The sequence below is a fragment of the Rattus norvegicus genome, chromosome 5 (genome assembly GCF_036323735.1).
Source record: "Rattus norvegicus strain BN/NHsdMcwi chromosome 5, GRCr8, whole genome shotgun sequence".
In the NCBI taxonomy this organism is placed as follows: domain Eukaryota; kingdom Metazoa; phylum Chordata; class Mammalia; order Rodentia; family Muridae; genus Rattus; species Rattus norvegicus.
In genome coordinates, this window is record NC_086023.1 from 84,326,418 (window position 1) to 84,353,838 (window position 27,421).

A 27,421-nucleotide genomic window follows, 5' to 3' on the forward strand; every position below is an offset into this window, starting at 1 on the left:
CCCTTAAGCCATGCACACGATAGTCTCTAGCCCATTCCTTTCCTTTAGTGATCTAATTGTGAAGGGTGGCAGCATTCATTACTAGAGCACATATTCTTTCACAAAATGCTTTATGGTATAATTTCTTGTCTATGATGGACAACCATGGTTCAGTAAAATGAAGCAACATGTGTCGATTTACCCCATACTGGACTTTACTAGAATCTGGCTCTCCTATTCTATCCATTTATTGTCAATGAGAGATTGTCATAGGCTGTTCTACTGCACAGAGCAAAGATATCTGGGCTCTCTAACTTGTCTGGGGTACATACTAGTGATTGCTATGTCCTGAACAAAACTCACAGTGAGGTCATCAAAGTTCACACCTTGTCCCCTGTTGTCCAATATAAATTGAAACCCATTTAGGGAAGTTCTTTAAAGAGGCCATTCAACAGCATAACTAATAGGCTGCCACATGCATACATGCGTGCGCGTGCGTGCACACATGCACACACACAGACACACACACACACACACGCACACACACACACAACCCTTAATCATTCTATACAAAAGCAGCCTACAGTCAACAGAAAGGGGAGAGGATGATGTGGAGCAATGGGCAGGCTCCCCACAGATAGAATCAAATCCTCAGAAAAGTCTCATGCTATTGCTAAGTGCTGAGGTTTAAGCAGCTTCCAGGGGTTCCCTTATGCTCAGAAATCTGTTATTGTTTCTTTCACTCCATCATGATTAAGTCCTTTGTGGGTTCATCATTACCAACTCTGGGGAGTCTGTTTTGCCCCTAATTTAATAACTTCTACTTTCTTAATGTGTGTATTTGTCATAGAATGCACCAAGTACTTTCCACTGATTACAATCATCAGAATAATATGGCAAAGGTGAACATTTTTCCTTATTAAAAAGAATAGTCAATTGAGTCCTGGGGAAATCAATTTGCTTGAAAATGTATCTACTAACAGTCAAGGGCTGAGCCAAGTTTTGATCAAGTTCTGCCTGATTTTAATGCACACTCTTCCTATCTTGCCCCTACTGCCTTCCAAAACCAAAACTGTCCACCATTCTCTCAGCCAGATTATCAGTAGTGTCTCTTATGGCCTATGCTTGGTGATTGATAACTTTGGACTCAAGGTTTAAGAAATAATGGCATTCATGAATCTTGGAGGAGATAGTGTGCCTTAAATCCCCTGCATTGAAGTGCTTATCAAGAATGAATGTTGTTGAACACATCCTTGCAAGACTCATCCTCTAAAACATTGACAGAAGCAAGTACTACCTTCCTGAGTTAGAAAAGCAAGATATGCAAACTGGTTGAATTGATACCAGAACTTTATTGTCTTCTATGATTAACAGCTCATAGTGAGTCTATAGTTGGCATAGATTTTCACTGACTAGCCTGTGGCTTCTGAGAGCAGCTTTATTCACCCATTCAAAAATTTGTTCATCCAGTTCTTCCCCCAATGGGTATACTATGTATGAAGTTTCCTTACAGATTGTAGCTGTGGTTATTTATTTGGTGTTGGTTGACCTTACTCACAGGCTTTCATCATTTCCATTTATTTGCCCAAGACCACATATCTGTTCACATGCTATAGAGAAATTCAGTTAAGCCAGAAGCTTTCTCCCCATTGAATACATTTCAGCATATCTAACATTGCTATACAGGCTGGTAGGGGAGCATTTCCTTCAACAGTCATATTCTGCCATAGATCCAATATGCTACTCTATTGACCTGATAGGCGAGACGTGCCCATTGTTGAAATAATTGTAATGGCCACCTGTTGTAATAGCTGTAATAGTTACCTGTCTAGCTTTAAGAAGAGACCAATGATTGTGTAATTGCAAGACCTCATTTTATGCCCTTCCCAACAGTCCTTATTTTTTTCACTCTGCTTCCAACCTTATCTAACCATGGCCAGCACAACTCTCGTCAACCCTTACTTTTTTTTCTTACAGTTATTTTAGTATTTCTCTTTTCATCTTGTCATAGGTCTTTGGTGTCATCTTCTCCTTGGTTTTATCTTCAAACACAGCTTGAAATCTGGGACTACAGCTTTTGCACATATTAGAGTCATAGCAAACAGATTCCCCAATTTTGATGTCAAACCATGAAACCACTTTTGTAGAACCTTCATGGTGCTCCTTCGCTACTTTAGCTTGTTACTTCCATTCCTGAGCAGACTGACTGACTTATTTTTGGTGCTCACTAAACAAAAGAAGCAGTGAAGGAAATGTAGTGTTTGGATTCTGACCACTTCTTTCCTCAATGCTCTTAATACCTAATGGAAGCCACTTTCATCTGTAGCCTGTATCCTCATACTGGGCTTCCCACTGGTCTTTCTACTTCTGCCTCGATTCCTTGAAGCTTTTTCTCTATAGTTGGTAATTTAATAACCATTTGAAAATATAAACTAGGCAATGTTTTTTCCTCTGCTCAGCATGCTCCCGTGATTCAAGACAGCATTCAGGGTGAAAGCAAGCAAGCTGATGATGCTAAAACTCTTCCTTATGCCTTCATCCTGTCTTCTAACACTTCTTAGTTTCCAGTGCAGAAGAGTAGACTTTTGACTATTTTCCTAGTAAATGTGAAACTCAGTCTCTGCTTGAAACTTTTACACTTGCACATATGTCCACATGAATGATGGTTTCCCTGGATATTTGCAAAGCAATTTTGACTCCCTCAACTATTCCAAATGATACCCACCATAAAAATATGCAACCCCCTTCCATCTTCACAGACACACACACACACACACACACACACACACACACACACACACACACAGAGATCCTTCATCATTCCCACCTCCTTCTAGCATTTGATGCACTTTATTATTTGTTTATTTATATGATATGTATATAATATAAAACATAAACATATATATTTTGTCTCATGTCTGCCTCCTTGCACCATAAACTGTGAGCTCTGTGATGCCAGGAATTTTATATTTTGTTTATTTTATCCATGCTTCTATCCTGTTTCCACTAAGGTTCTTCATAAATATCCATTGACTGTTAAATAAACAAATACATGACTGAATAAATAATACCCGATGAGTGATTCACTTTTGCTGTCAAAACACTGAACCAATTCCTTAGAGAGATATGTCATCCTTTTTATCCTCTAGAAATGGGAATATTGAAACTGACTTAGGGTTTGCAAGCTATAGGATTGTGATTCTTTATTTTCCCAGTTCAAGTGAGAATTATTCAGCACGGTCATATTTCAATAAAACTTTATTTATACTAAATATCAGTTAGCCAATGGGATACAGTTTGCAGATTCTGCAATGGTCTATTTCATGTTTTCAACCAGTTTCATGATGAGTTCCATTAAACAATACAGTGCCTCTCATAGAATTGTCACTAAAAAGAAAGTATTTTCAATGAAAGGAAATGTAGAACAAAGGATAAAATAAATCCATTCTTTCACAGCATTAAGTGAACTGGCTGCAGCAATCCCATGCTGTATATCTGAGTTCTACAGCATGGCAGTCACTGGCTACATCTGGCTATGCAACCTTTCAAACATGGCAATGCAGCCAATGGGGATGAAACTTTAATTTTATTTCATTACAATAAATTTGCATGTTAACATAAATGTTATTGGTATCTACTAACTACCATCACATATTGGAACTCTATTATAATCATTCTTCTGACACACTACCATCTTCGTCCTTCTCTTTTAATTCTCTAAAAGCCACCTGTGATAGCCAGAACTCAGGGTAACTGCACTTTTCGTCAGGATCACATAAGGCTTATTTTATTCAGGCCATGGTTTTATCACTACCACAGTTGTAATAATAGTTTGCTTTGGTTTACTTTCAAGGCTCATGTGCTAAGAGTTTAATGCACTTTATCTCATTTAATCCTCATAATAACCCTCTGTGGGCTGTTTACCTTATTACTGCTGTTTCATTAGAAAGAAAAACAGGAGTATAGGAAAGGGGTCCAAAGCATCCAAGTACTACAGATAAGCATGGGTGGGACTGGGATTTCACTCCTGAACTTGTAGAAGCAGAGTACACATTCGATTTCCAAACAGCTTTATTAAAGGTAGAAACTTGTGCTGGTCCAGTTTCCTGGTATGTGAGTTCCACGATCAGGAGTCCCTAAAGTTCATCTAAAGACAAAGACCACCCTAACATTTGCTTTCCACTAGAATTTTAATGTACGTAGAATCCTGAAAAGAAAAACTGGCATGTACAATTATATATCATGAGGTATTTGGAAATATGAGTGAATTTCATGAGCTTTGTCTCAAAATCCAGTATTTCATCTGATTTGTATTAATTCTAGCATTCACTATTAAACATAAGGGTGTGATACAGAGCAACATGGGTTTAGGGATAAAGCAGTGAAAGATGATAGAGCTCTGACATTTATACAGCATGCAGTTCCTTAGACAAGTAGTAATTAAATGTGAAATGATACAAATAAATGCATAATTACATGTTGTAATTGCATTTAATAACACGAGCTTGTGGCTCCAAACTTCGGAATAAAATCTAGACTCCACCACTTTATAGATGACTTTGGAAAGAATTAATTACTTGTGATTTAATATCTTCAGCTGTAAAATGATGACAACAATATGTCAATTGTTACCTCAATACAAATGCATATGTTTTCACATCTAATATTGTTACCATGAAGCCTTAGCTGAGTTTACAGTACACTTTGGTGATGGTTCATAGCATTTTCTTAGATGATATAATATTAATAAATTTGTGAAGCTTTTATTTGATTACAGTATGATTGCAAGGTTGGACCTCCATGACATGGTTATTAAGATAGTAACTGAGGTATCTAGGAAGGATGAAGAAGATGCTAAGAGGCATAGTTCCTTACACCTCAGTGTGGACCATTTATAGAGCTTAGGATGAAGGAAAAACAGACTACTAGAGTAAAGAACACAGGAGGAATAGCCTAATCTAGAAGGTGCATCCTTGAGGATGTGGCATTCTACTGAGATGCAAAGGATAATGTTAATTAAGCAACAAAAGAACACATGTGAAAGTGAAGATGGCGGAAGTTAGACAATGCTATGCAGGGAGAACAACACCAGAAGAGCCCCTGTCATGTTACTAAATAGAATTAACCGAGAATGAGCAGATATAGAACACTTTACAGCATAGCTTTCTATCCTATAAGCCATCTATTTCAACTAAGTGTTAACCAGTGTCACCTATTTCCAAAGTTTTGTTAATAAACCCTTAATTGTAAAATTCAACCAATATATTTCGATGACAGGATTTACTCTTTTAAATAGTGGGGCATAAACCAATGTCAGTAGCTGAATAAATTTTTTAGATGTACTTGGATAAAATAAAATAGTATCTAGCTTAAATGTCAACTGTTATATATCTATGATCCTACTTTTAATCACTCCAGAGTGACTGAAAGATATATTGCAGGCCACCTTCTTATTTGATAGTTTGCAATGTGAGATTTAACATCTTTCAAGTTCAGAGGCAACATTGTCTTGACTTTCAGTCATACTGGAAATTTCTCTATAAGGAAAACTTTCCAGTGCCATTTCTTTAGAACTCTGTAACCTTCTTGTTCTCAATTTTTGAACAGTCAAGCTTGTTGCATGCTGTTGTAGCCTCTCTCAAATTTCATGACCTCATCTTTGACCCAGATCACGCTTTCTTAAAAGACCACAATCCTTTTGCACAACATAACATTTCACAACACTTTCAAACCAAATATAGTAAGAGAACCTAGCAGAAATAGAAAATAGTTCTCTAAAATTCATAAATGCATGAACAGACCCATTTCTTTGTTCTGTTTCCTCACTCCCTGCTTGTAATTAATCCAGATGGGTCCTTTTATTTTATTTTTTCAAGTTGCCTTATTTTGTAAGTTCTTTGTCTAAAGGATTCTTGTCTACCTCTGATATTTCTTTACGAATACCTCCTAGAAAGAAAATTCCATAAATTTCTTTTAGTGCTAAAGGAACTCTCTTGCTGAATAGTTTACCAAAAATGGTATGTTATTCAGTCTTGGTTCAACTTCCAGTAGTGATACTAGGCAAATATGTATGTCAATCAACCCTTTAAAAATAAAGCTTTGTATATGGTAAGTGAAAGTAATAACTATATGGAAGTATGCTTACAAAAGCAGGATAGTTATCTAAAGTCTCATAATGGTGCTTCACTTACAATACATACATAATAAATTATAAATCCTACCACTATCACTTTAGTATTTGTATATATCTTTATGTCTCATCAAAAACTTATCATTACCTCTCTTAACTGTGTGACTGGTCCCTGTCTATAACCCCCAACTCCTATGCACAGATAATTAAACTACATCAAATGGCTTGCTCTGATGTGAGGAAAGCCTTTGTAACCAATTCACTTCATGAATTGTAAACAGAATTAGTGTGGCTGTCATTTCAATGCTTTTTATTGGAAATGGTTTTAAAAGCTTGTTTCCATTATCTTACATGCCTAAATAAAAGTTAACGATAGTCACTAATTCATACTTTCAACAAATTTTCTTTGAACGAGGATCTAATGAAGCTCAGGGCCAAAGAATGGAGAGTTGGAAAATTATATATTCTGTGGAGCAGAAGGATGCTTCTAGACTAATTCTGACCTAAAGAAAAAGGTTTCATCTATTTGAATTCATGGAAAACTGGCTTAACCCAGCTCATGAAAGGTGATTTTCAGAAGAAAATTAGCTTGATATGTCTCTATTTAGTAAAGGCATGCAAACTTTAGCCAGAACATCTTGAGCAACATTGTACCAAGTGCTATCCTACTAGCTGACACCTAATTCAGTATGCAGCTCATTGACTAAACTATGGTCCATTAACAATAGAAATTGATGTTGCCTATCTATCTATCTATCTATCTATCTATCTATCTATCTATCTATCTATCTGTTATCTACCTATATATGCATCCGTCCATACATACATACATACATACATACATGCATACATACATACATTCACACATTCATCCATCAGATGATTCATTTTAATATTTAAGACAAAAATACATGTAGGTCTAGGAACTGTTTCATTTTCATACTGCCTTGAATAAGGTGAATAAAAACCAAGTTTCTGTAAAACACATATTTATATTGTAGATTTTTCTTCTCAGTCTGAGTCAAAATTACGACCCATAATTATGTCAGCTTATTTACCTGCATATCACGTACATACTGTCACTCACGATTGTATATGCTACAGCACCTACAAATCTTAATGGTGCCATCTCTTTCAAATCAGGAACATTCCCCATCTTTGAGAATTCTTGGACTTTACAGTGTTATAAAATACTTTTTGGCACTTTGAAGTTTATTAACACAAGGTCCAAAAATAATAAAAGCAATACATAAACATCAGAAATGTTCAGAGCAACCCATGAATGTTATGTGATATAACTACACACACTGTATTTTATTTCATATCCTATTTCAAATGAAAAGTAGCATTGAAGGCATGAAAATAAGGAGGATATGATGGGTGAATATGAATGAAGTTCATCTCAATTGTGTAAAGAAAATTCCATTTGCCATAAATGCCATTTATAAATCGTTTCAATCAAACTTATGTTCTAAGTTATTAGAGCTTAGAAGGTCATAGAAACATGAATGCCAAGCTAGAAAGTATCTTAGGAATTATTTAGTGTTGTAATTTGTACTGTGCCACTAATTTACTGAGTGACATTGGCAAACTTGCTGGACCTTTGTGTCCCTGATTCTCCTCATTAGATCAGATGACATGATGTCTAGGGACCATTACTGCATTAAAATACATTCTCACTCAACACTTAGCTAAAGACAAAGACTCCCAAGTCTGTAGTGTATAACATGGTCAAGGGCAAGTCACAAATTTGTGTCAAGGCTGGCACTATCATCAGTATGTAATTAAAAATCATACAAGGATCAAGTAAAAGGTGAATCTATAAGAATATCTAGCTTATTTCGCCTCACTCTACTAAAATACATTTAAACTCAAAGGTGTAAGGTACTATTTCCCGTTTCCATTTATAATTTAATGCTGTTACACATTGCTTAACTCAATATAAATATTTCATGAAGATACTATAACTAACACTCATTGCAAAAAAATGTAATGAGTGCTTTCATCCATCAGTCACTTCACAACTTCAATGATAAGTTTTGCATTTGTTTTTATTCATATCTTAATAAAGACTGAAAATTAGAAACTGTTCTCATATTTTACAGTTACAATAAAGAAGTCAAGATCTATAACAGATTTTGACTCAGAGTATAAATCTACTCTGGTTTACCAAATGTTTGAACAATGAATATGTCACTAAATAATTACTATTCTGCTATTAATAAATCCTTACATTAAATAATATGGTGGTTTGAATATGATTGAGCTAGAGAGTGGCATTATTGGTAGGTGTGGCATTGTTGGAGTAGGTGTGGCCTTGTTGGAGAAGGTGTGGCCTTGTTGGAGTAGGTGCGGCCTTGTTGGAGAAGGTGTGGCCTTGATGGAGAAAGTGTGTCATTGTGTGGTGTGCTTTCAAACTTTCCTCTTAACCAGTAGTTCTCTTGTTCACCTCTGGTCCAAGATGAAGAACTCACAACTCCTCCAATACTATGTATGCCTGCCTATACACTGCCATCCTTCCTGCTATGATTATAGTGGATTGGACCTCTGAACTATAGGCTATCCCCGATTAAATGTATAAAATCTAACATTTTACATAGAACTTAAGTAACATTGTTTCACCACAAATCATTAGCAAGTGTGATGTTCCTGAGTGCTACAGTCTGGTTACCTCAACTGTTTAGCTGTGGCTTTAGAATAAGAACTCTTTATAGTAAGGAGTATAATGTCAGGCTTAGGTTACTTGCTCAGATCTAGACTAAGACTTTTTTCCTCAGTCCTTTTTCAGTCCATTTGCGTCCCTCAGTGGAATGGGAATAAATGCTTAATAATTGTCTTTCTTAAGAAAATACGTCTCCAATCTGTGATGTTTCCCAGCTTTCTTGGCTTAAAAATCCCCAGACTATCAAACTTCCCCACCAACCATGTAATATTGAATAAATAGTTGGTCATAGTGGCTAATGATGAACTCTTATGAGTCCATGTGAGCTGTTTCTAATGCACCAAGGGTCATACTCCAAGTCATTTCTGTAAGTTCTATTAACTTTTGAAATTTCTGGATAAATGCAGCTGATTTGGGCAATGACATACAGGTAAGAAATTATATTCTCTGTAGCATGGTACTTACTTATTCTTCAGGGATAGCATCTTTCTCAATACTTCTGCTCTCTCTTGACACTTAAAAGAAATCCTTCTTAACAAGACTTACATATAAACTCTGAGGCATGATGGCCAAAACTTGCCTCCACGACTTTGCTTAGATCGATATATTGATTCATAGAAGAAAGAGCTTGGTTTGATTTTAAATTATGTCCATTTTATTATTGTTTTTAATTTTTATTGAGATTTTTATACAGAGGCATGATATGCTTTGACCAAATCCAGCCCATTTCCTCCCTTCCAATTTCTTCTCTATTTCTCCTTATTCTTATCCCTCCCAACTTTGGCTCTCTTTCTTACACCTACTGAGTCTACTTAGTTGTGGCTATGTGTACACAGCTTTTTAAAAAGGAAGCTAGGCTACATTTTTTTTTCAAATATAAAAGTAGAAGGTACACGAGGCTGGGAGAATGGTTTGATTTTTGCCTAATTACCTCTAATTATCACTCTTGATGGAATGTCATTAATTGAAAAGTAAATCTAGGTTTTTTTTTTACAAAATTAGATATTAGATGTCTCTTAATAGATGGGGCTAAATATGACAGTCCCTTTCCATTTTTTTTAGTATCCGTTAGCCTTATTAATATGTGGTGATCATTTTCAAAATCTTTCTCTACTTTAGAACAGATACATGCTAGGCACATGCTGTACCACTGAGCTACATTCCTAGATAGGATAAGAATTTTTATGAGCCCACTTCATATTATTTTCCCATTCTGTCCCCTGTTACTTTTTTAGTGCCTCATCTCCACTTATATCTGGAGTAATCCGAGATGCTATCCCAACTCTACTTCTCTGTGCTCTCTGAATACATGCATTCTTCTTCTGATTTTGGTTTTGAATTCTTTGCTAAAGCACTGTTCCTACATACACTCCCCACTGATTCTCCAAGGCTAAGCTAAAAGGTCATTTTTCTCTCAATACCAGTAGTTCATCTCCTGAAACTCCCCATCTCCAATCCATTTCTCACTGTTCTACAGGAAGGAAGCACTTGGTTAATGCATTGTTCTTGATTTATGGCACACTACATTCTTTATAATAGCTATATTATCAGATCCTTTTTTATCCTTGTGTGAATGTAAAATCCACAATGAAATGAATACTCCAATTTATCTGTGATTTCCCATAGCTCCTAACACATCGACTTATGAGTGAGGAATTAAGAAAATCTTGCTTGAATTGAATCTAACGAATTGAACTAAATTTTCCAAAGTGGGCTTGAATCAAGCCTCATGAAAATATATTAGGCTCTCATTTTTGACTTCTCACTTGCAGATACTCTTATCAATTTATGCCTTTAGTGGTTTATAAGAGTAAGACTCTTTGCTGAGCATTGGGATGGGAAGAATGTAGAGATAAACTAGAAAAAAGCTCTAAATGTATGAATTTAAGTTCTAGTAGGTTGGACAAAATTTTAAACAGCAACTATGAGTTTTAACCTTATTTTAATAAAAACGAATTCTAATAACTATAGACTAATTCATCCTACTGAGAGAAAACGAGTCTGTTAACTAAGTAGAGTTTAGGAAGGTTGGTGATTTTAGAGTGGAAGATACTTCAACTGAGAAGAGGAACTCTTGTCAACACAAGAGACCTTGTTCGCTGGGATATAGGAGGAAAAACTGTGAGTGCATATTTCAGTGAGAAGAATACAAAGAGATGCTCTTTGGGATGTGATGGCCTGAGAAGAAGAGATGAGATCATCTTGGTTCTTGTGACTGGTTACTGAATAGTTTTTGTTGAGCCAATTTTTCACAACCTTGAAAATACTTAATCTGAATTCTCATGTAGAAAAATGTGGAGGAAGAACTATCATATTTGTGTATGAGTGGTTCTGGAAACATAAGGATGTACTTCCTATTTTCTGTAACTGAATAGCAGGAACAGTACTGAACTTTAATGACAGATGAAGGGAACATACATCTTGATACCCATCTTCATCTTCTCCCAAAGTTTACATACTGCTGATAGATCTGGGCAAAAATGTACAGTATCAATTGTACATTTGGCTTAGTACAGTATCAATGCTATTGAAATTTGAAGGCGTCCATATTTATCACCACTAAAAACAGGACTCTTTCATTGAGTCACAGCAAGAAAGGACAAATGAGGGCACCTGAGAAGGAATACGTTTTGACTAAATGTGAATTAGGAACATGGTACCTATAGTATCCCAGTAAAGGCAGAAAGTTGTTTAAAGTGACCCAAAACAAACAAATAAAAAGCTTGAGAAAATGGAAGTTATAAGGATCTGGTGTGTTCAAGGGACTGAATAAGGATGGGGTGATGTAAGTGAACATGTTTTTTGTTTGTTTGTTTGTTTTCTAAAACCATATTTGATGAATATGGCAGCTGAGACGTTCACTGAATAGGCAGAACATGAAAAGACTATCCAGGGTGAGGAATTATTGTAACCTTGCCATATCTTCGTAGTCCTGATGTGACAAGTCAGAAGCATTAACAACAGCCATCCATAGGCTTGAAATGTAGAATCTGAGGCTTCATTTCTCTTACCTACAAAAGCTTGAAAATAACTAGATTAAGACACAGGACTCTGAATAAATCTTGGCTTTGCCATCAGTTGACCAGGACCTTGATTTTGTCATGTGTCTTTTCTGGCATCAGTACTCACGGCTACATAGCTGAGATGGTCTTAGTGGATTCTATACACATGGGTTCAGCTCAAAGATCCTGTGCGTGTGTGTGCGTGGGTGTGTTCATGCGTGTGTGTGTGTGTGTGTGTGTGTGTGTGCGTGTGTGTGAGACAAGGAAGGGGAAAACTCATTTGTATGATGGTAACTTACAACTTATTGATACTATTTATTTTCACAAATTTAACCATTTATTGTTGAAAAATTTATGTGTGGATATAACAAGTCTTTGTCAAATTTAACTGCACTCCCTCATTTTGACTCTTGGGATATTTCCTACCACTTTCCAACTTCACGTGCTCTCTTTTAAAAACTCTGAGTCCACTTAGTATTTCCAGGAGTGCACGGGAACCAAGCAATGCACTGCAGCATCAGGAGTTACAGCCAAAGAAAACCAACTCTCTATCCAGTTTCAACAATCTGAACAGGTGGGGTAAGAACTGCATCGATCGTCCAAAAGTGCCCCCAGTAGAACTATCGGAAGGCTGTGAAAGGGGTATCAATATGCTGTTGACTAGAACAACAAGATTAAAGAACAAGATTTGAAACTAGATCCTCACCATACCCTAAAGAGATTCGGGGTTGGGGATTTAGCTCAGTGGTAGAGCGCTTGCCTAGGAAGCGCAAGGCCCTGGGTTTGGTCCCCAGCTCCGAAAAAAAGAACCAAAAAAAAAAAAAAAAGATTCAATAGTTATCTGGCTTAAAGTTTCTCCTTAGTTCCTAGCTTTGCCCTTTTGAGAAATGGAGCTTCTCAGACTGTGGTTACTGTGCAGAGCAGAGGCCTCTGTCTTCTAGACAGCATTAAGCACCATGACATCTGTACAAAGTGAGTTTTCCATAAAGGCAGGTCAGACTATACCAGAGACTGGTATAGTTTCAAAGTAAAAGTGCTAACACAAACAGTGAGAATGAAGAGACCTTAGTCATAGCTGAGTTTCTAGAGTCCTTTGTGACATTGCCAAGTCCTTCAATTTAAATGTTTTTTGTTTCTGTATTTGTAGATGACAGGAACTATCATGAACTGATTAACATTTGTAAATGGTGTATTATTCATGTTTTAAGTATTCATTTTGAGTAAGATAGCATTCTTTTGGTTTGGGTTACAGTATAGATAGCACAAAATACCAATTTCTATATCTGTTCAAGACTCCTCTTTGAATCATGGACCTTTAGTGAATTCTTATTCTGTTGTTTTGTCTTCTGCTTTAAATGTTATACACACACACACACACACACACACACACACACACACAAGATTCAAGATTCACTAATTTGACACAGTTTGTAGCTGTCAGTCTTCTATTCACTCAATATGATTGATTCAGACATCTGACAGATGCCCGGATATCAGGAAATATCTGGCAAAGGTGAATGCTTAGCTATTAAAAATAGAATGATGCACACATATGCCTCAGTAGAGTGAGGAGAGATAAGAACCTGGAGGCACCTTCTCCACTAACAGACTGAGATCTCTGTCTCTCTCCTTGCCAGTAGCTATAAACAGTTCAAATATTTAATGATAAATTTAACATACCAAAAAATCATCCATGAATATATACTGCTAATTGCCAAATCCTCACATCTCTGCATTCTGTTTGTAATGAGGGACCAGAGGGCAACTACTCTTCTGACACATTACATCCTCCCTTCTCATAATTCCTGTACAGTAAGCCTTTAAATTTTCTTCCTGTTTGGTTGGCATAAAGAATGTGTGACTTTCACCTGAACAAGCTCTAGCAATCATAAGCTGGGTGTTCCTTAAGGTTTGGGGAAAGTAAAAGACTGCAAGCAATAGTTAGGTGGGTAAGCAGGATTTAAACATGCATCAGGCAGGAGCTACGTGGGGGATTCTGCCATTATGAATATGATTTTGTATGAGCTATCTCAACATCTTTCTATCTAGTAGGTTGTGTGGAAGGCACACTGCAGAGGGTCCGCTATCTTTCTTTCTTTTATCTGCAGGGCAGGACTTCTAACTGTTACAGTATTAGAGCACCAACACAGATCTCAGGAGCAAAACCAAGTGTTCATTCTCCACTTCTGTGTATTAGGCAGTAGTTTTCTTAAACTGATATTCACAACTCTGCTCCTTTTACCTCTCACCCAAATCTGACCCTCCCTGGCATGCCTGACTCGTGATGACTTGAGGAAATGATAACTTGAGGAAATGATGACTTGATTTTTCTCACCAGTTAGACTGGAAAATTCGCAATCATCTTTGACTGCACTCCATTTCTCACATCCCATGTCTAATAACAAATGCTGTCAAGCCTATGCTAGAGTTATCCAGAATCTGTTAAAATCTCAGCATTTTCTTGCCTTCCTTTCATGATCTAAGCCATTATCAACTCATGCCTAGATTATATTAATAGTATGTTTTGACATCTCAGAAAGGATTTATCACACAGCAGCCAGAGTAGATCAGTTAAAATATTGGTCAGAACTCATGCTCACATGTTGCTTTGCTCAAAAACATCCAGTGACTTTCCATTTCACTAAAGGCTCTCATCATCCTATCAAAGGTCTGAGCCACATTTCTCTCTCAAATATACACTTGTATTGTACTTTGTACTCCTTGCTTCTACTCTAGGCATCTTGGAACACCTGACAGTGCCCAGTAAATGATCCACTTATTCGTTTCTGCTCTAAAGGATTGATGTGTGCAGGGCCTTCTATTTCTGAAAACTATCAGAGTGACATTGTTTTATCTGTTCCTATTGTGAGACTAACTGACATAACACCTTCCCAGAGAGCCTTTCTGTCTATGTTCTCCCCTATTCCAAGGTTAATGTCTGTCTGTCTGTCTGTCTGTCTGTCTATCTATCTGTCTGTCTATCTTCATTGTCATCATCATCATCTATTACTTATATATTTCTATATCTTTGTCTCCATATATCTACACATACATGTATAGTTTTGTCTAGTACCATTGTCTGTTACAACTTTCTAATTTTTTTTATGTCTTGGTTCTACAAGAAGGTAGTCAGTCACAGAGTCATGAAGTACTTGGAATTTGGCTAATATGAATGAGTTTATGAATATTTAATGTTATTTCATTTAAAAAAGTTTAAAATAAACAGGCATATATGGGTTTGGGCTACCATATGAGACTGCAGAATTTTTGTTCCTTTCCATAGACACTCATATGTAGATTACAGGAGGCAAAAATTTTGCCTAAAAATATGCCTGGCTGCATCAAATTCTTTTCCGTTGGATGTGCAAATGAATACATGGAGAAAATTCTGTATACTGTCTCACTTATTTAAAATTAATTTTTTATTGTATAAACAATCATACGCTGGCATTTTCATACCCATGTCATTTCACTTCATTTTTATTCATCCCCTATGCTCACTTGTACTGTTTCCTTTCTTCCCCCATCCTTATATATTTCCCTCTTCTGCTTTCTTGCCATTTGATAGTCTATTATTTTTTATCAATTCCTTTAAGCCCAACAGAAAGATCGTGTGTTAGGTACTTTTTTCTTTTGTTAGTAATGAATGATACACACTATCTTTTTGAAAAATATGGATATGCATCCAGTGGTGTCTGATGACATTCAGACACTCGGTCTTGCTGAGGTTGACCTCAATGTCCTCTGTGGCCTTTTCTACCTCTGAGCTTCCGTGGTTTTCTAAGAATTTCCTCCCTTACCAGAGAATGGAAGCACATGGATTAATTGATTGGACTGACAGACCTTTCTATCAAGTCCCTCGTCAGTGGATCAGCTATCTCTGATTATTTAAGTGAAAAAATGGACTATTTTTCTATGCATAAGACCCATATCTCAAGTTCCACACCGCATGACTCACCAGTTTCTGGGTCACAAAGCTGTTCACAGGCATCTGTCGTCCTCTGTCCACAGAGGTCTCTCACCCATGGTGAGGTGGCATTGATCTGGTAGTACAAGGACAGCTTGGCAGGGTTTAGCCAGTCAGAGATATCCAGGTAGCTTCCTTCACTCACCACAAAGCTGCTTCCTGTGGGTGAACAGAGAGCAACAGCTAATTTCTCCCCAATGTCAGAATCATTACTGGTAATCTAGGAACAAAAGTGCAAATAATGCAGCCACAATCGTTACATCTCACTTAGCTAAGAACATTAGAAGAACTATTATTCCATGTCATTATATTGTCAAAGACAACAAGAACTAGTGGATAAGACTGTGTCCTAAGGACTGGGTTCAGATCCAGACTTCCCTTACAGACCACTGACTCCTGTGGAAGTCATTTAGTTACTTTGACCTTGGCTGCTTCATCTGTAAATGAAAATATTAAGGAGCACCACCTCAAATGTGAGAATGAAATGGATTAATGTAAGGTGTGTAGGCAGTGGCTAACTGCTTCTAGTAAAAAATGATTAAATTTCAAAAGAAAAATTGTCCGTCCCTGTTAGCCCTGCATCCCTTTGGGAAAGAGTGTACTAATGCCCACCGCAGCTCAGCGGATGATATCTGCATCCAAAATAAGAAACATGGAATCATGGCCTAGTTCCTATATTTTTTGTAGTTGTTGTTTGTGCAGTGCTGTTGTTCACAGCTAGGGACTGAGACATATAGTAGGTGAGTACAGTAACACTGAGCTTGACTCTCAATACCATTTATTTAATTCTGAAGGAGATAATGAAATAGAAATGTAGATTTTGGTAGACAGAGACAGGACTTTTCAAGAAAATTCCTAGACCCTCTAAGGAAAGATACTACACATGCATACATGCATGTATGCATACATGCATGTACACATACATGTGTACACACACACACACACACATGCAGAGACACACCCATCTTGATACAGAGTTTGGTGGCATAGGCCTATAGTCCTGGGACCCAGCCGATGAACGTAGTAGTAACTTCAAAGCCAGAAAGATCTACAAAATGAGCTTCAGTTCATCCAGAGACGCAGAGGGAGGCTGTGTTCAAAAACTAAGCAAGCAAACAAATAAATGAGCTTGATTCTCAGAGTTTGGGAAATACAGGAAGAGAAGCAAGCATGGGATGGGGTCAAAGGGTCACATCCAGCTCTACTTGAATAGCAGCTATGAATCACTTCCAGATAGATCTTAACACATAGGCCTAAATGCCAGGAGAGGCTGAGATGTAAAGGTTTTTGGCTTTTTTGTTTGTTTATTTTCTAATAATTAACCTGTTCTCCAAAGAAGGCTTAAATATGTTCCTAGAACTTACATAGATCAAAAAGCCTCTAGCTTCCTAATGTCTGAATGGAAATATTCCTCATTAATTCATGAGATATAATATGTATGCATGCATGCATATGCTATACATTATCCTTTCCAATGTAACTACTGTGTAATTATACAGTGTTTACATATACAACTATGTATCCTATACAAAGTCACATATGCTCATATGTACACCCAGTTTGGAGGAGGCAAAAAGCTCCTTCAGATTGGCCATAATTATATTGTAAATAATGAACACATGCATGCAGCAATCATGCAAATCTATGGCTAAGCTTCACGGAGTGAAAAAAGATGAATTTGAATAAGACTAAAAAAGACTTAGAGTGTTTCTAGACTTGTGCTAAATGCATCAGCTTGTTTTATGCAGAATAAAAGATTGTGTCCTAAAATTAATATAACCAAGCTTCCTACCCTATTTACTTCTCTTCCTCATACCAGGAAACAATAAAAACAATGCCCTAGTTTTTCCTGGTAAGACATTCAAGTTTTCCAAAGAGTGCCTCTGCTTTTAAGCATCCTTTACATTTAACAAGGGATTCTCTGTCAGATCATATTAAACACTGCTCTTGCCCTATGATTGGACTCATCTTGGATCAGATCTGCTATAGTGCAATGAAAGATGGTTTGGGAGGTGAGGTCAAATTAAACCATGTCTGGCTATTCAAGTATTTGAGAAGAAGGGCTAAAGCTTACATTCTTTAACTCATATGGATATACAATGTCGATTATTTTATAGAAGTTCCAATATAAGAGCACAGGATACAGCATGATTGTCAGTGTGAATGCCAGAAGCATCTAAGTGAGGTGGCAGGAGTAATGGGTGACATCACACTGAAAAAAGGAAATGACCTCTTTAGAAGTTGGCCCTAAAGTCTTTGGCAGCTAAATGGAAATAGAAAAAAAAAGAAAGAAATGAGTCTATAGGATTCTGTATTTCAAACTTCTGGCAAGGAAAGCTATGTAAATCTATCTGCAAAGCCACGTTTCCCCCACTGGAACAAAGCCCGAAGAGAAATATGTCACATGGGTCCTTGAGCAAGGCACTACACATCAGTATCAACTGCAGATTTTTCTTTTAAAAAGCACAGTCATGCTGTTTAAATGGATAACTCTTGTATTTATTCTCACCAAAGACTGAGGGATGGATATTGAATTGTGTCCCAGGGCTGAGTTTGGTTAATCCTGCTGCTTTAGAAAAGCTACACAGTGCTGTGATAAAGAGAACAGCCAGCAAGATATGAGTTCAGATCCTCATGGTGTTACTTAATAGCCATACAAACTTCAGCAAGAAAACAATCCTCCAGTTGCTACATATAAATAGCATGGGTAGAGAATGTCCCTTTTCCAGGTGCTGATCTCAAGATTTCCTAAGACAATGCATTTGCCTTAGATCACCATTGCCTGCATGAAGACTCAAAGGCAGAGATTGGCATAGGAGTATTCCACTAGGATGGTCTCGTAAGAAGTGGCCAAAGTAACATGGCATGGTAGGAGAAGTTGAATTGCCATGGTGATGCAGAAAAACCATCCACTGACTGTACTCGACACTCTGGCTGTGGGTGCACCTTTGCATTTGTTTCAAATCAATACATTTATACCTTTGCATTGTCCAGTCGGGAACTATAAGCTATCTCTAGGAAAGGAATATAACCTTGGGTGAAACAACCCTTCACAATGGAGGGATGCTTATTCAATAAATGTTCAGCTGAGGGGCCAACCACTAATATACCTTGCAATTAGGAGAGCTAGTGTTGTAGCACTTAATGGAGATAGGGATACAGCAACGCAAATCCACTAAAGGAGATGAAGCCCTGTGTGCCCTATGAAACTGACTAATGGGAGCAATTTTCATTATTATTTGTATTTCTTATGAACTTCAAAGCTCTATATACAATATCCACAGATTTCAAATATGAGAAACGTGAATGAGAAATATTGGGCTGAAAAGCGGGTGTTATAGACTGTATGTCTTTGAGTATTTTAGAGATAACTGGGTCATAAATACAGAATTCTTAAAAATATGTATTAGTGTACTGATAAGGACTTCAGAAAGGTGTCACCTATGAAAGCTCTACAATGAAGCAGAAGGCTGACTATTACCAGAAAGCACACCTGACATCCTGATCTTGGACTCTTCAGACCCTAGAACTTTCTGGAATATAATTCTGTTTTTAATAAGTTATTACGACTCTGGTATTGGGTTTCAACTTCATAAATGGCCTAATCAGCATGGTTTTCTTTAACTTGAATATCTTTTGAAACAAGATTTGGAAGAGACATTCAAATGTTTTGATGGCAGAGGGTGGCTATATCCTTTGAGTGTTATGTTTGTTGTTTCTTGAGATAAACATGTTACATATTTTGCTTATTTCCAACAGTCTATTGGGATTAGTTACTTTCTTCTCTCACAGAAGAATGCATGAGATTCAGAGAAAAATTGATCAGACCACTATGCATAATTAATCATGGTTGGGAGTAAAAGTTGAAAGAAGAGTTTTCAGTTTCCAAAGCTGTGATCTTCCCCACTATTTCAGGCGATATTGAGAAGTAGGGACTCTGGTAGGGAATCCTTTCTGTCGTCTTATCACTCCTCCTCCAGCAAGTTGGACATTTACTTTGGTGACTGCAGTGTACATAGTGCTGGAGGTGCTTTCTCTTCTCCAATGGGCCATGGCTTCTTATAAGGAATATGTGGTGACTCATGAATCCTTATCAATCCTTCCCTCAGCAAAATACTTGTCACATGCTAGAGACATAGTGAATGCTAAAGTGAATTAATGAAATCAAGTTCCATGTCTGATGATAGACATCTTCAATTCACTTCTTCCTGGGATTGTGAAGGAGAAAGGCCATCTCACTGGTCCAGGTTAATTATATTTGCAATACATAAAACTCAACAATGAGGCCAGCCCTTTCAGAGTCTCACAGTGTTCAAACTAATCAACTGAACATCACATTCAGGGCTCTGGAGAGAGGTGAATCACCTTCAAGGGCTTGACATGTGGATGAGTAAAATATAGACCTGAATAAAGGGGGCCTCTGTGAAAAGGAGCAAGGAGATGAAAAAATCACATTTTATCAGAAAGATGGCAAAAGAGACTCCTGAACTAAGTTTAATGTGTTCATTGTCCAGCACTTAGTAAAGTCCTCTCCATATAAGACATTTTCTCAGAGTTGGGAAAATGAGCCAGGGCGATTAAGAATATAATGAACTAAATAATATAGATCAAATATATGCAGAAATATGTACTAGACAAACTGGAGTGTGGTAAGGATTATCCGAGGCGCTGGGTTTCCCCACTGTGGAAGAACTCTTATTCTCAGGAAGCAGACCTTGCAAATTGGCCTTTAACTTAAACTTATATATAGACAGATCACTCCGTAGGTTAAAGTGGGAAAGCATCAAGAGCTAGGAGCCTTGATAATACACAGCAGATTTACCCAGTAGACCAGCATCTCTCAATTTTTGCCATATTTATGAGGGAGTTTCATCCAGTATGCACTTAAATACACCATGCTAACAATTCATTCAGCTGCGTCTTTGTATACAAACTAACCAGCCAGCCTATACCTGATTCTAGTTCAATAAAATACCGTGCTTGACAATACCAGGGATGCAGATCAGACATGCAACTCTGAGGCAAAACCTCTGTGCTTAGCCCTTGCTCTTTACCCATTATTCCGTCTGGATTCTTCATTTCTTGATGGCAAGGACCATGCACTGCTCAAGTCATGATCAGCATAGTTCTTAGTGTGGGGTGGAGGTTCAGAAGACATTTGGGTTTGGGGAGAGAATGAAAGAAAAGAAACACATGGTAGCGTTAGGAAGGAGGGGGCACTAGTAAGTTAAATGAGTGTCAAACAGCTCTCTGAATAAATTGCCACATTTTTATGGGAATGAAAACTACCTCGCAAGGAAATAAAAAATGTGTTATCTCTTATGTCTCATGTTTCCCTTATTTTCGTCTGGATGTCTGTCTTATTTTCTTGGCTTTAGATTGCAAGCCCTCCCTCCCTTATTGGGCAATGTAAGATTCCTCTCTGAGATACTCATTTAGATCCTCCCAGAGAGCAATGACTCTTAAGTGAATGTCTGCCAAAATCTCAACTTCAAAATGTCACGCTTCCTTATTTTAAATATATTTATATATACATATATACATATATATCCATTTTTCTCTCACTGCCTTGTGGGAATATACATCATCTAATTAGCCAAATGGATTTTCAGTTCAGCCCAATCATTTCCTTATCTAGAATCTGAAGCCAGTGTTGCTCAGGGGACTGTGCGGGCACCGAGGTCCTCATTAACTCTGATCTTCAATTACATTGATTATAAGCCTGCTTCAGTAATTGTGCAGAATAGATCAGGGGTGAGCCGGGAAGCTCAGGCCACTCCATAACGTTCTCTGAAAAGCCAGAGGCACAGCATCCCCCAAAAGAAACAGGATGCTACAGATGAGAACTAAAAATATCACGGAAGTAGGTATCACCAAACAAAAACTGCCTGGCGAGACAGGCAGCAGCTGCAAATGTCCTTTCATTTCACTGTGTGCCATGAGCCAGGCCAATGAGAGTCATGAGTAAAAGACTTCAAAACAAGGCTGGGTCACACTGGTAAATGCCCAGTAGATGCTTTCCATAAATAAAGCGGAAGAAGAATCTTGGCCCCAAGGACTCAGTCCCTTTGGTCGGGAAATGATGAGAGGCACTCTCCCTTTGGTCACATCACAGAACCTATCTCTGTTGGACTCTCAGAGCTATGTGAAACATCCCTCCTGGAGGTATGACGATGTACAAACTCAGAAGCAGAAATGAGGAACACATATATTATCAGCCCAGCAGGAATGTGAAGCATGTGTTCACTCTGGCCTCTGTCCCAATTTACAGAGCCATAAGTTAATATTGGCTACATTCCACTACCTACTATCCATTGAACAGTGGATATATGAAGTTGGGGGATCAAACAAAGTGGTGAGGGCTTTGTAAGAGAAATCAAAGCCAACCTAGGTGGTTGGGAGTTACTGGTCTTTGGGAGCTGTAAGATTATTGGGGGTCAGTTTTCAAACGAGGCTCTCAGCAACTTACTCTGTATCTTTTTTCCTTATTTCTGATATTTTTAAAATCTTATCTCCTACTTAATTTCTCTTTACTTTGGGTCAAATGTAACCTTCTTACCATCACCTACATGTTATCTCTCTGTTATGGGATGGATTGTATCTTCTTCTACTTTACTTGATGAAGATCTGACAGGCATTGATTGACAATGACTGCATTTGAAGCAGAATCTTATTTTTTTATTTTATGTTCTTTTTACTTGTTCACTTTACATCCCACTCACTCCTACTTTCAGTAACCCCCTCCAACAATTCTTCCCCTATCTCTCATCCCCATCTCCTCTGAATTGATGGGTGCCCCCCTGAATATCCCCACCCCCCAACACACACTGGCACTTTGAGTCTCTGTGAGTCTAGGTGCTTCCTCTCCCACTGAGGCCAGACAAGGCAGCCTATCTAGAAAATCCTATCTTATGGACAGGCGACAGCTTTTGGGACAGCACCCAGTCAAGTTGTTCGGGACCCACCTGAAGTCCAAAGTACACACCTGCTACATATGTGCGGCAGGTCTAGGTTCAGCTCCTTTACATTAGATAGTGGTACAGACTTTGAGAGCCCCAAGGGTCAAGGTTAGTTGACTCTGTTGGTCTTCCTGTGTAGTTCCTTAGGGGCCTCAATCCTTCCTAATATACTTCCATAAGAGTCCCCAAGTTCCATTCACTGTTTGGCTGTAGGTGTCTGTATCTAAGTCACCTGCTGGGTGGAGCCTCTCAACATGCTCCTGTCTACAAGCGTTACAGAATATCATTAAAAGTGTTAGGGATTGGTGTTTGCCCATGGGATGGGTCTCAATTTAGGCTAGTTATTTGTTGGCCATTCCCCTAGTCTCTGCTCACCTCACCCATACCTGCATTTCTTTGTAGATAGAATAAATTTTAGTTTGAAAGTTTTGTGGGTGAGTTGGTGTATCTATTGTTCCACTAGCGTTCTTGCTTGCCCAAAGGAGGTAGCCTTTGTAGGTTCCATATCCACAATGTTTTGCATCACAGTTAAGGTCACCCCCATTGATTCTGGTGTGCCTCCCTTATCCCAGGTCTCCATCTTGTCCTGGAGATGCCCCATAACCTCCCTGCCCCCATCAGTTGCAGATTTCCATTCATTTTCAAGGTTGTCTAGGCATTTCTCCTATCCTTCCCCACACATGATACCTAACCCCCCATTTCCCTATCCATTCCCGTCATAGGCAGGGTCTTTAAAGAGCTAAAGTTCAAAGGGGAGCCTTTATCCAGCACAACTCATGTACTTATAAGAAGACATTAATCACATATGTACATGGAAGAGAGAGTACATGAAGATGAGAAAAGATGAAAGTCATCTATCAGCCATGGGCGGAAACAGCAGAAGAAATCAATCCTGTTGACCCCTTGAACTTTGAGAGCTAACTTCATAACTATGAGAAAACACACTCCTGACATTTCAGCCACTCTATCAAGGGTACTTTATTATAGCAATATTAACAAACTAACACAGCACTTGCATCTTACTGGACAAATACTGATTAGGTTTTTCTGATTACTAGCCTTTATTTACTATCAAGGAACCCTACAGATTACTTGTCTGAATAAAGTTTGAAATGTATACAATTGAAAAGCATAAAATGAGAAAGCCAATAGTTGAAATTCAATTCTATACAGGTACTTCTTGGAGATGCATAGAGCTCTAAATATAAAGCTTAGCTTGAACTAAGCTGTTTCACTGATTCCCCATGAGCCCACACTGATTCTAGATAATCCAATATCGCTGGATAGACAGAAGAATGTCTATTCAGTAATGTCTAGGTTATAATATATACATATATTATGTAAATAAGATGCAAATGTTAAGGAGATGGAAGGGAAGAAGAAAATGAAAATGCCCAGGGATTATTTTAAAGAAGGTCATTTTACATAAAACACTGTATTGGTAGGCTCCTCAGAAAAGAAAATCTTGGTTAAAATATGAAAACTCTTCTTGGAAGTTATATAACAGGTGAGAACTTTAGGATGTTATGAGAGCCATATATGATATGGAAAAGAAGTTCCCAAACCCTTCTCTTTATTATTCCCTAAGTTTGTTTATCTTTTCCTTCCAAACTATGTTTTACCTGTGACATTTTAGCACCACTGATACATTGTGTATCTACCATTGCACACTCTTTATGGTTTACATTTACAATGCACAAAGGGAGCAAATCTTATTACCCCCAAACCCAATTTTCATCTATTGGGTATAAGATAATCCTCACTAAAGATGAACACTATAGTCAAACCTTCTTCTTTAATAGATAACGAACCCTAGGACAAAAGGCAGGAAAAAGATATGCTTTAAGATCCTGCAAAGGATTTGCCAAGTACCGCTGTGTGCTATATAAAGAGCAACAAGAAACCTCATATGTAACAGTGGTCACTGAAATTGTAAGGAAGCTGACAATTCTTGTTGCCTATTGACATAGCTATTGTACTTCAGGAGATGCATGACTTATGTGTCTGTGGTCATATTAGTGATCATGTAAAGTATAGAATATACAACTATATGTGATACATACTGCTTATATTTATTAATACTTATAATACTTAAGAAAGTAACTAAGCATACATGTTACTGTATTATATATTTATGATCCTACAATTGTATTTTTGTCATTTTTAGGGTATCATCTACTGAAGTTTTAAAGGGAAATTTCCTATAAAACATTGTATTGATTACATAACAGCAGTCTATGCATACATCTCGTCCTTATTAAATCTTTTGATCATATTGTTTTCTCATAAGCTTCATTTAATTTTCCGGTGTTATGTTTACCACAACCATATGAGCAACAATATACATCATACAAGCAGCCCAAGTATGTAGGAAGTGAAGCCACGCAGCTTTGCATATTTATACATTTCGATATTTGCACTGTGACTTAGCATGAATCACCATTATTAATAAATGCATGACCAAAACTACCCCTAGAACTTTCTGTACAACTTGCATTCCAAAGGCCATACCACTGGAGTACATCAGAGTTAGAACAGAGTCTAAGTAGTGTGACATCAAAATTACAGTTGGTTGGAGTAATTAACATCATCCCGCACAAGCAACTCATATGTAGCCGAGTAAAGCACCACAAAGCTACAACTCCCTTCTATCAAGGAAAGGTCCACATCATAAGAGAATCATCTAAGAGCTTATCACTAGGTGCATAGAGAAAAATAAACATAGAGACAGGGAGGCCAATGGGGATGTAGTGTTCTGCATAAGAAAAACGGTTGTTTCTGAGTAGTTTTATTACTTTTCCAATACCCACTAAACATACGTTTCTCTGAAGTGCCATGTGGAATTTCCTGTGGGCATTGGCAATGTTTTTTTTAAAAAAAAAAAACATTTTCTGTATTCCCCATCTCAAACTGTGATCAAAGTCTGCTAAAAACAGATTGTCACAGAATTCTACATGCTTTTATATGCCCTTGGTCTTTCTTCAAGTTGCTTTAGGGATGTTTGGGGGCTGGACAAAAGCTATTTGAAGTTTCATTATTTCAAAAGAGCATTTTCCCTAAGGTGCATGGCAATTTGGGTACCAAGCAAGGTAATGGAAAAGAACAAAGTCATAAAATGCTTCTTCTGTCTTTTAAATTCATTTAAATTTCTAAGGAAATAATTTTGATGCAATTACAAAGTAGCTTTACTCTCAAGTTCTTTCTTTCTTCATTTCTTCCTTCCCTTTTTCTTTCCCCACTCAAGGTTTCCATTAATACTTAACTGAGAATTTATGAGTCAGATCCAACCTATGTATTGTACTTATTTTGACCTTAAATTAGTGGTTCCTTTTTTTAAATTGGTGATTCTTAATTTTTAATCTCTATCTATCTATCTATCTATCTATCCATCCATCCATCATCTGTCTATCTGTTTTGGGGGTTGAGGGGACCTACGTGCAAATAGAAGGCTGGGAAATCTTGCAAGAGTGGGTTTTCTCTTTCCAAAATGTGAGAGGGAGGATAAAACTTGGGGTCTCAGCCTCAATGGCAAGTGTATTTACCCACTGACCTGTTCCATTTGTCCTAGATTATTGGTTCTGGAAGGAATATAGTAGGTATTGGCTCCTGATCCGAGAAGCCCCTTTTCTGATGTTTATAACAGGAAAGATCTTTGCCTTTGTGTACGCTCCAAACATAAGACATGGGCTTAAAAATGAAGTTGGGTGGGAGCTCTGTCAGAAACTAAGGAGGGGCAGATCAGGACCTGGTCTAGCCCCTTGTTTCTGATTATTGCAAAAAGAATCAATCCTGTAAGCTTACTCATTTCTTTGTCTGCATTTTGTGAATAAAGTTCATAGACTTCCCAATGTAAATTAAGTAAATTTCAGGTGAATTACTTAGGAATAGTACAGTCTCTGGGTAGTTATTTACAGTGCACTATTCTTAGAAAATCCACACAGTAAGCAATGTTTTTCTGTGTGTAATTAAATTTCTACCCATACATATAATGTATATGATTACACATTACAAACACATACACACACAAACTATAAAAACATAATTGACTATTTATCTGTCCTGGAATATTTGCATATTTATGTGCCCAGACAATTCTATGAATAATTGTATTTTGTGTAGACAATGACTCCTAGTCCGGCTTGGGAAACTACAAAACATTAATTTCATGTTTTAAAAATCACCTTGCTCTCACCTACTTTCTCATTTCCCCTGGGCTGACATATGCCACATCCCAGTAACTAGTCCTCTTACACAATAATAGTTCACAGTATTATCTAAGGTGGCTTAGAGTCACCAAGGAGTGAAGGCTGTAGAAGTGACAGCAGATCCCAAGAAGGATACCTGGTAAAAATTAGGATCAGCACATTTGGAAGGAAAACAGTCCAAAAAAATGTGTGGTTGAGATGTAAAGCCAGTAAGATCCTAGTGTATAGCCTTGAACCACTCTGTGTTTGCCAAGTTAGCAATGTTCCCTGTCCTTTTCCTCTTCTTTGTTTCTGTCCTCATCTTGTGAGACACGCTTCTCTGCTCCTCCCAAGGAGCCTGCATGCATATCAACGGCTGTTGGCAAAGGCAGCCCACTTCTGCGAGCACTAAGAATAACCATATTAGCAATTCCTCCCAGATGTGTTTCATTACTACACCACGGGTTCAAGCCAACCAACCTAATTAGACCCGGGAACCTGTACATGGTTTTTTTTTTCTCACTGTGTGTGTGTGTGT

At 37.6% G+C, this 27,421-nt stretch overlaps 1 protein-coding gene across 5 annotated transcripts in view; it reads right to left on the reverse strand.

Moving 5' to 3' along the window:
* Astn2 (astrotactin 2) overlaps positions 1 to 27,421 on the reverse strand; it is a 986,452-nt gene that overhangs the window by 553,430 nt on the left and 405,601 nt on the right. For all 5 annotated transcript variants that reach the window (XM_063287034.1, XM_017593112.3, XM_017593110.3 and 2 more), the window contains one exon: positions 15,732 to 15,899. In XM_063287034.1, coding sequence (XP_063143104.1) covers positions 15,732 to 15,899 — 168 coding nt within the window. The remainder of the gene's footprint in view (positions 1 to 15,731; positions 15,900 to 27,421) is intronic.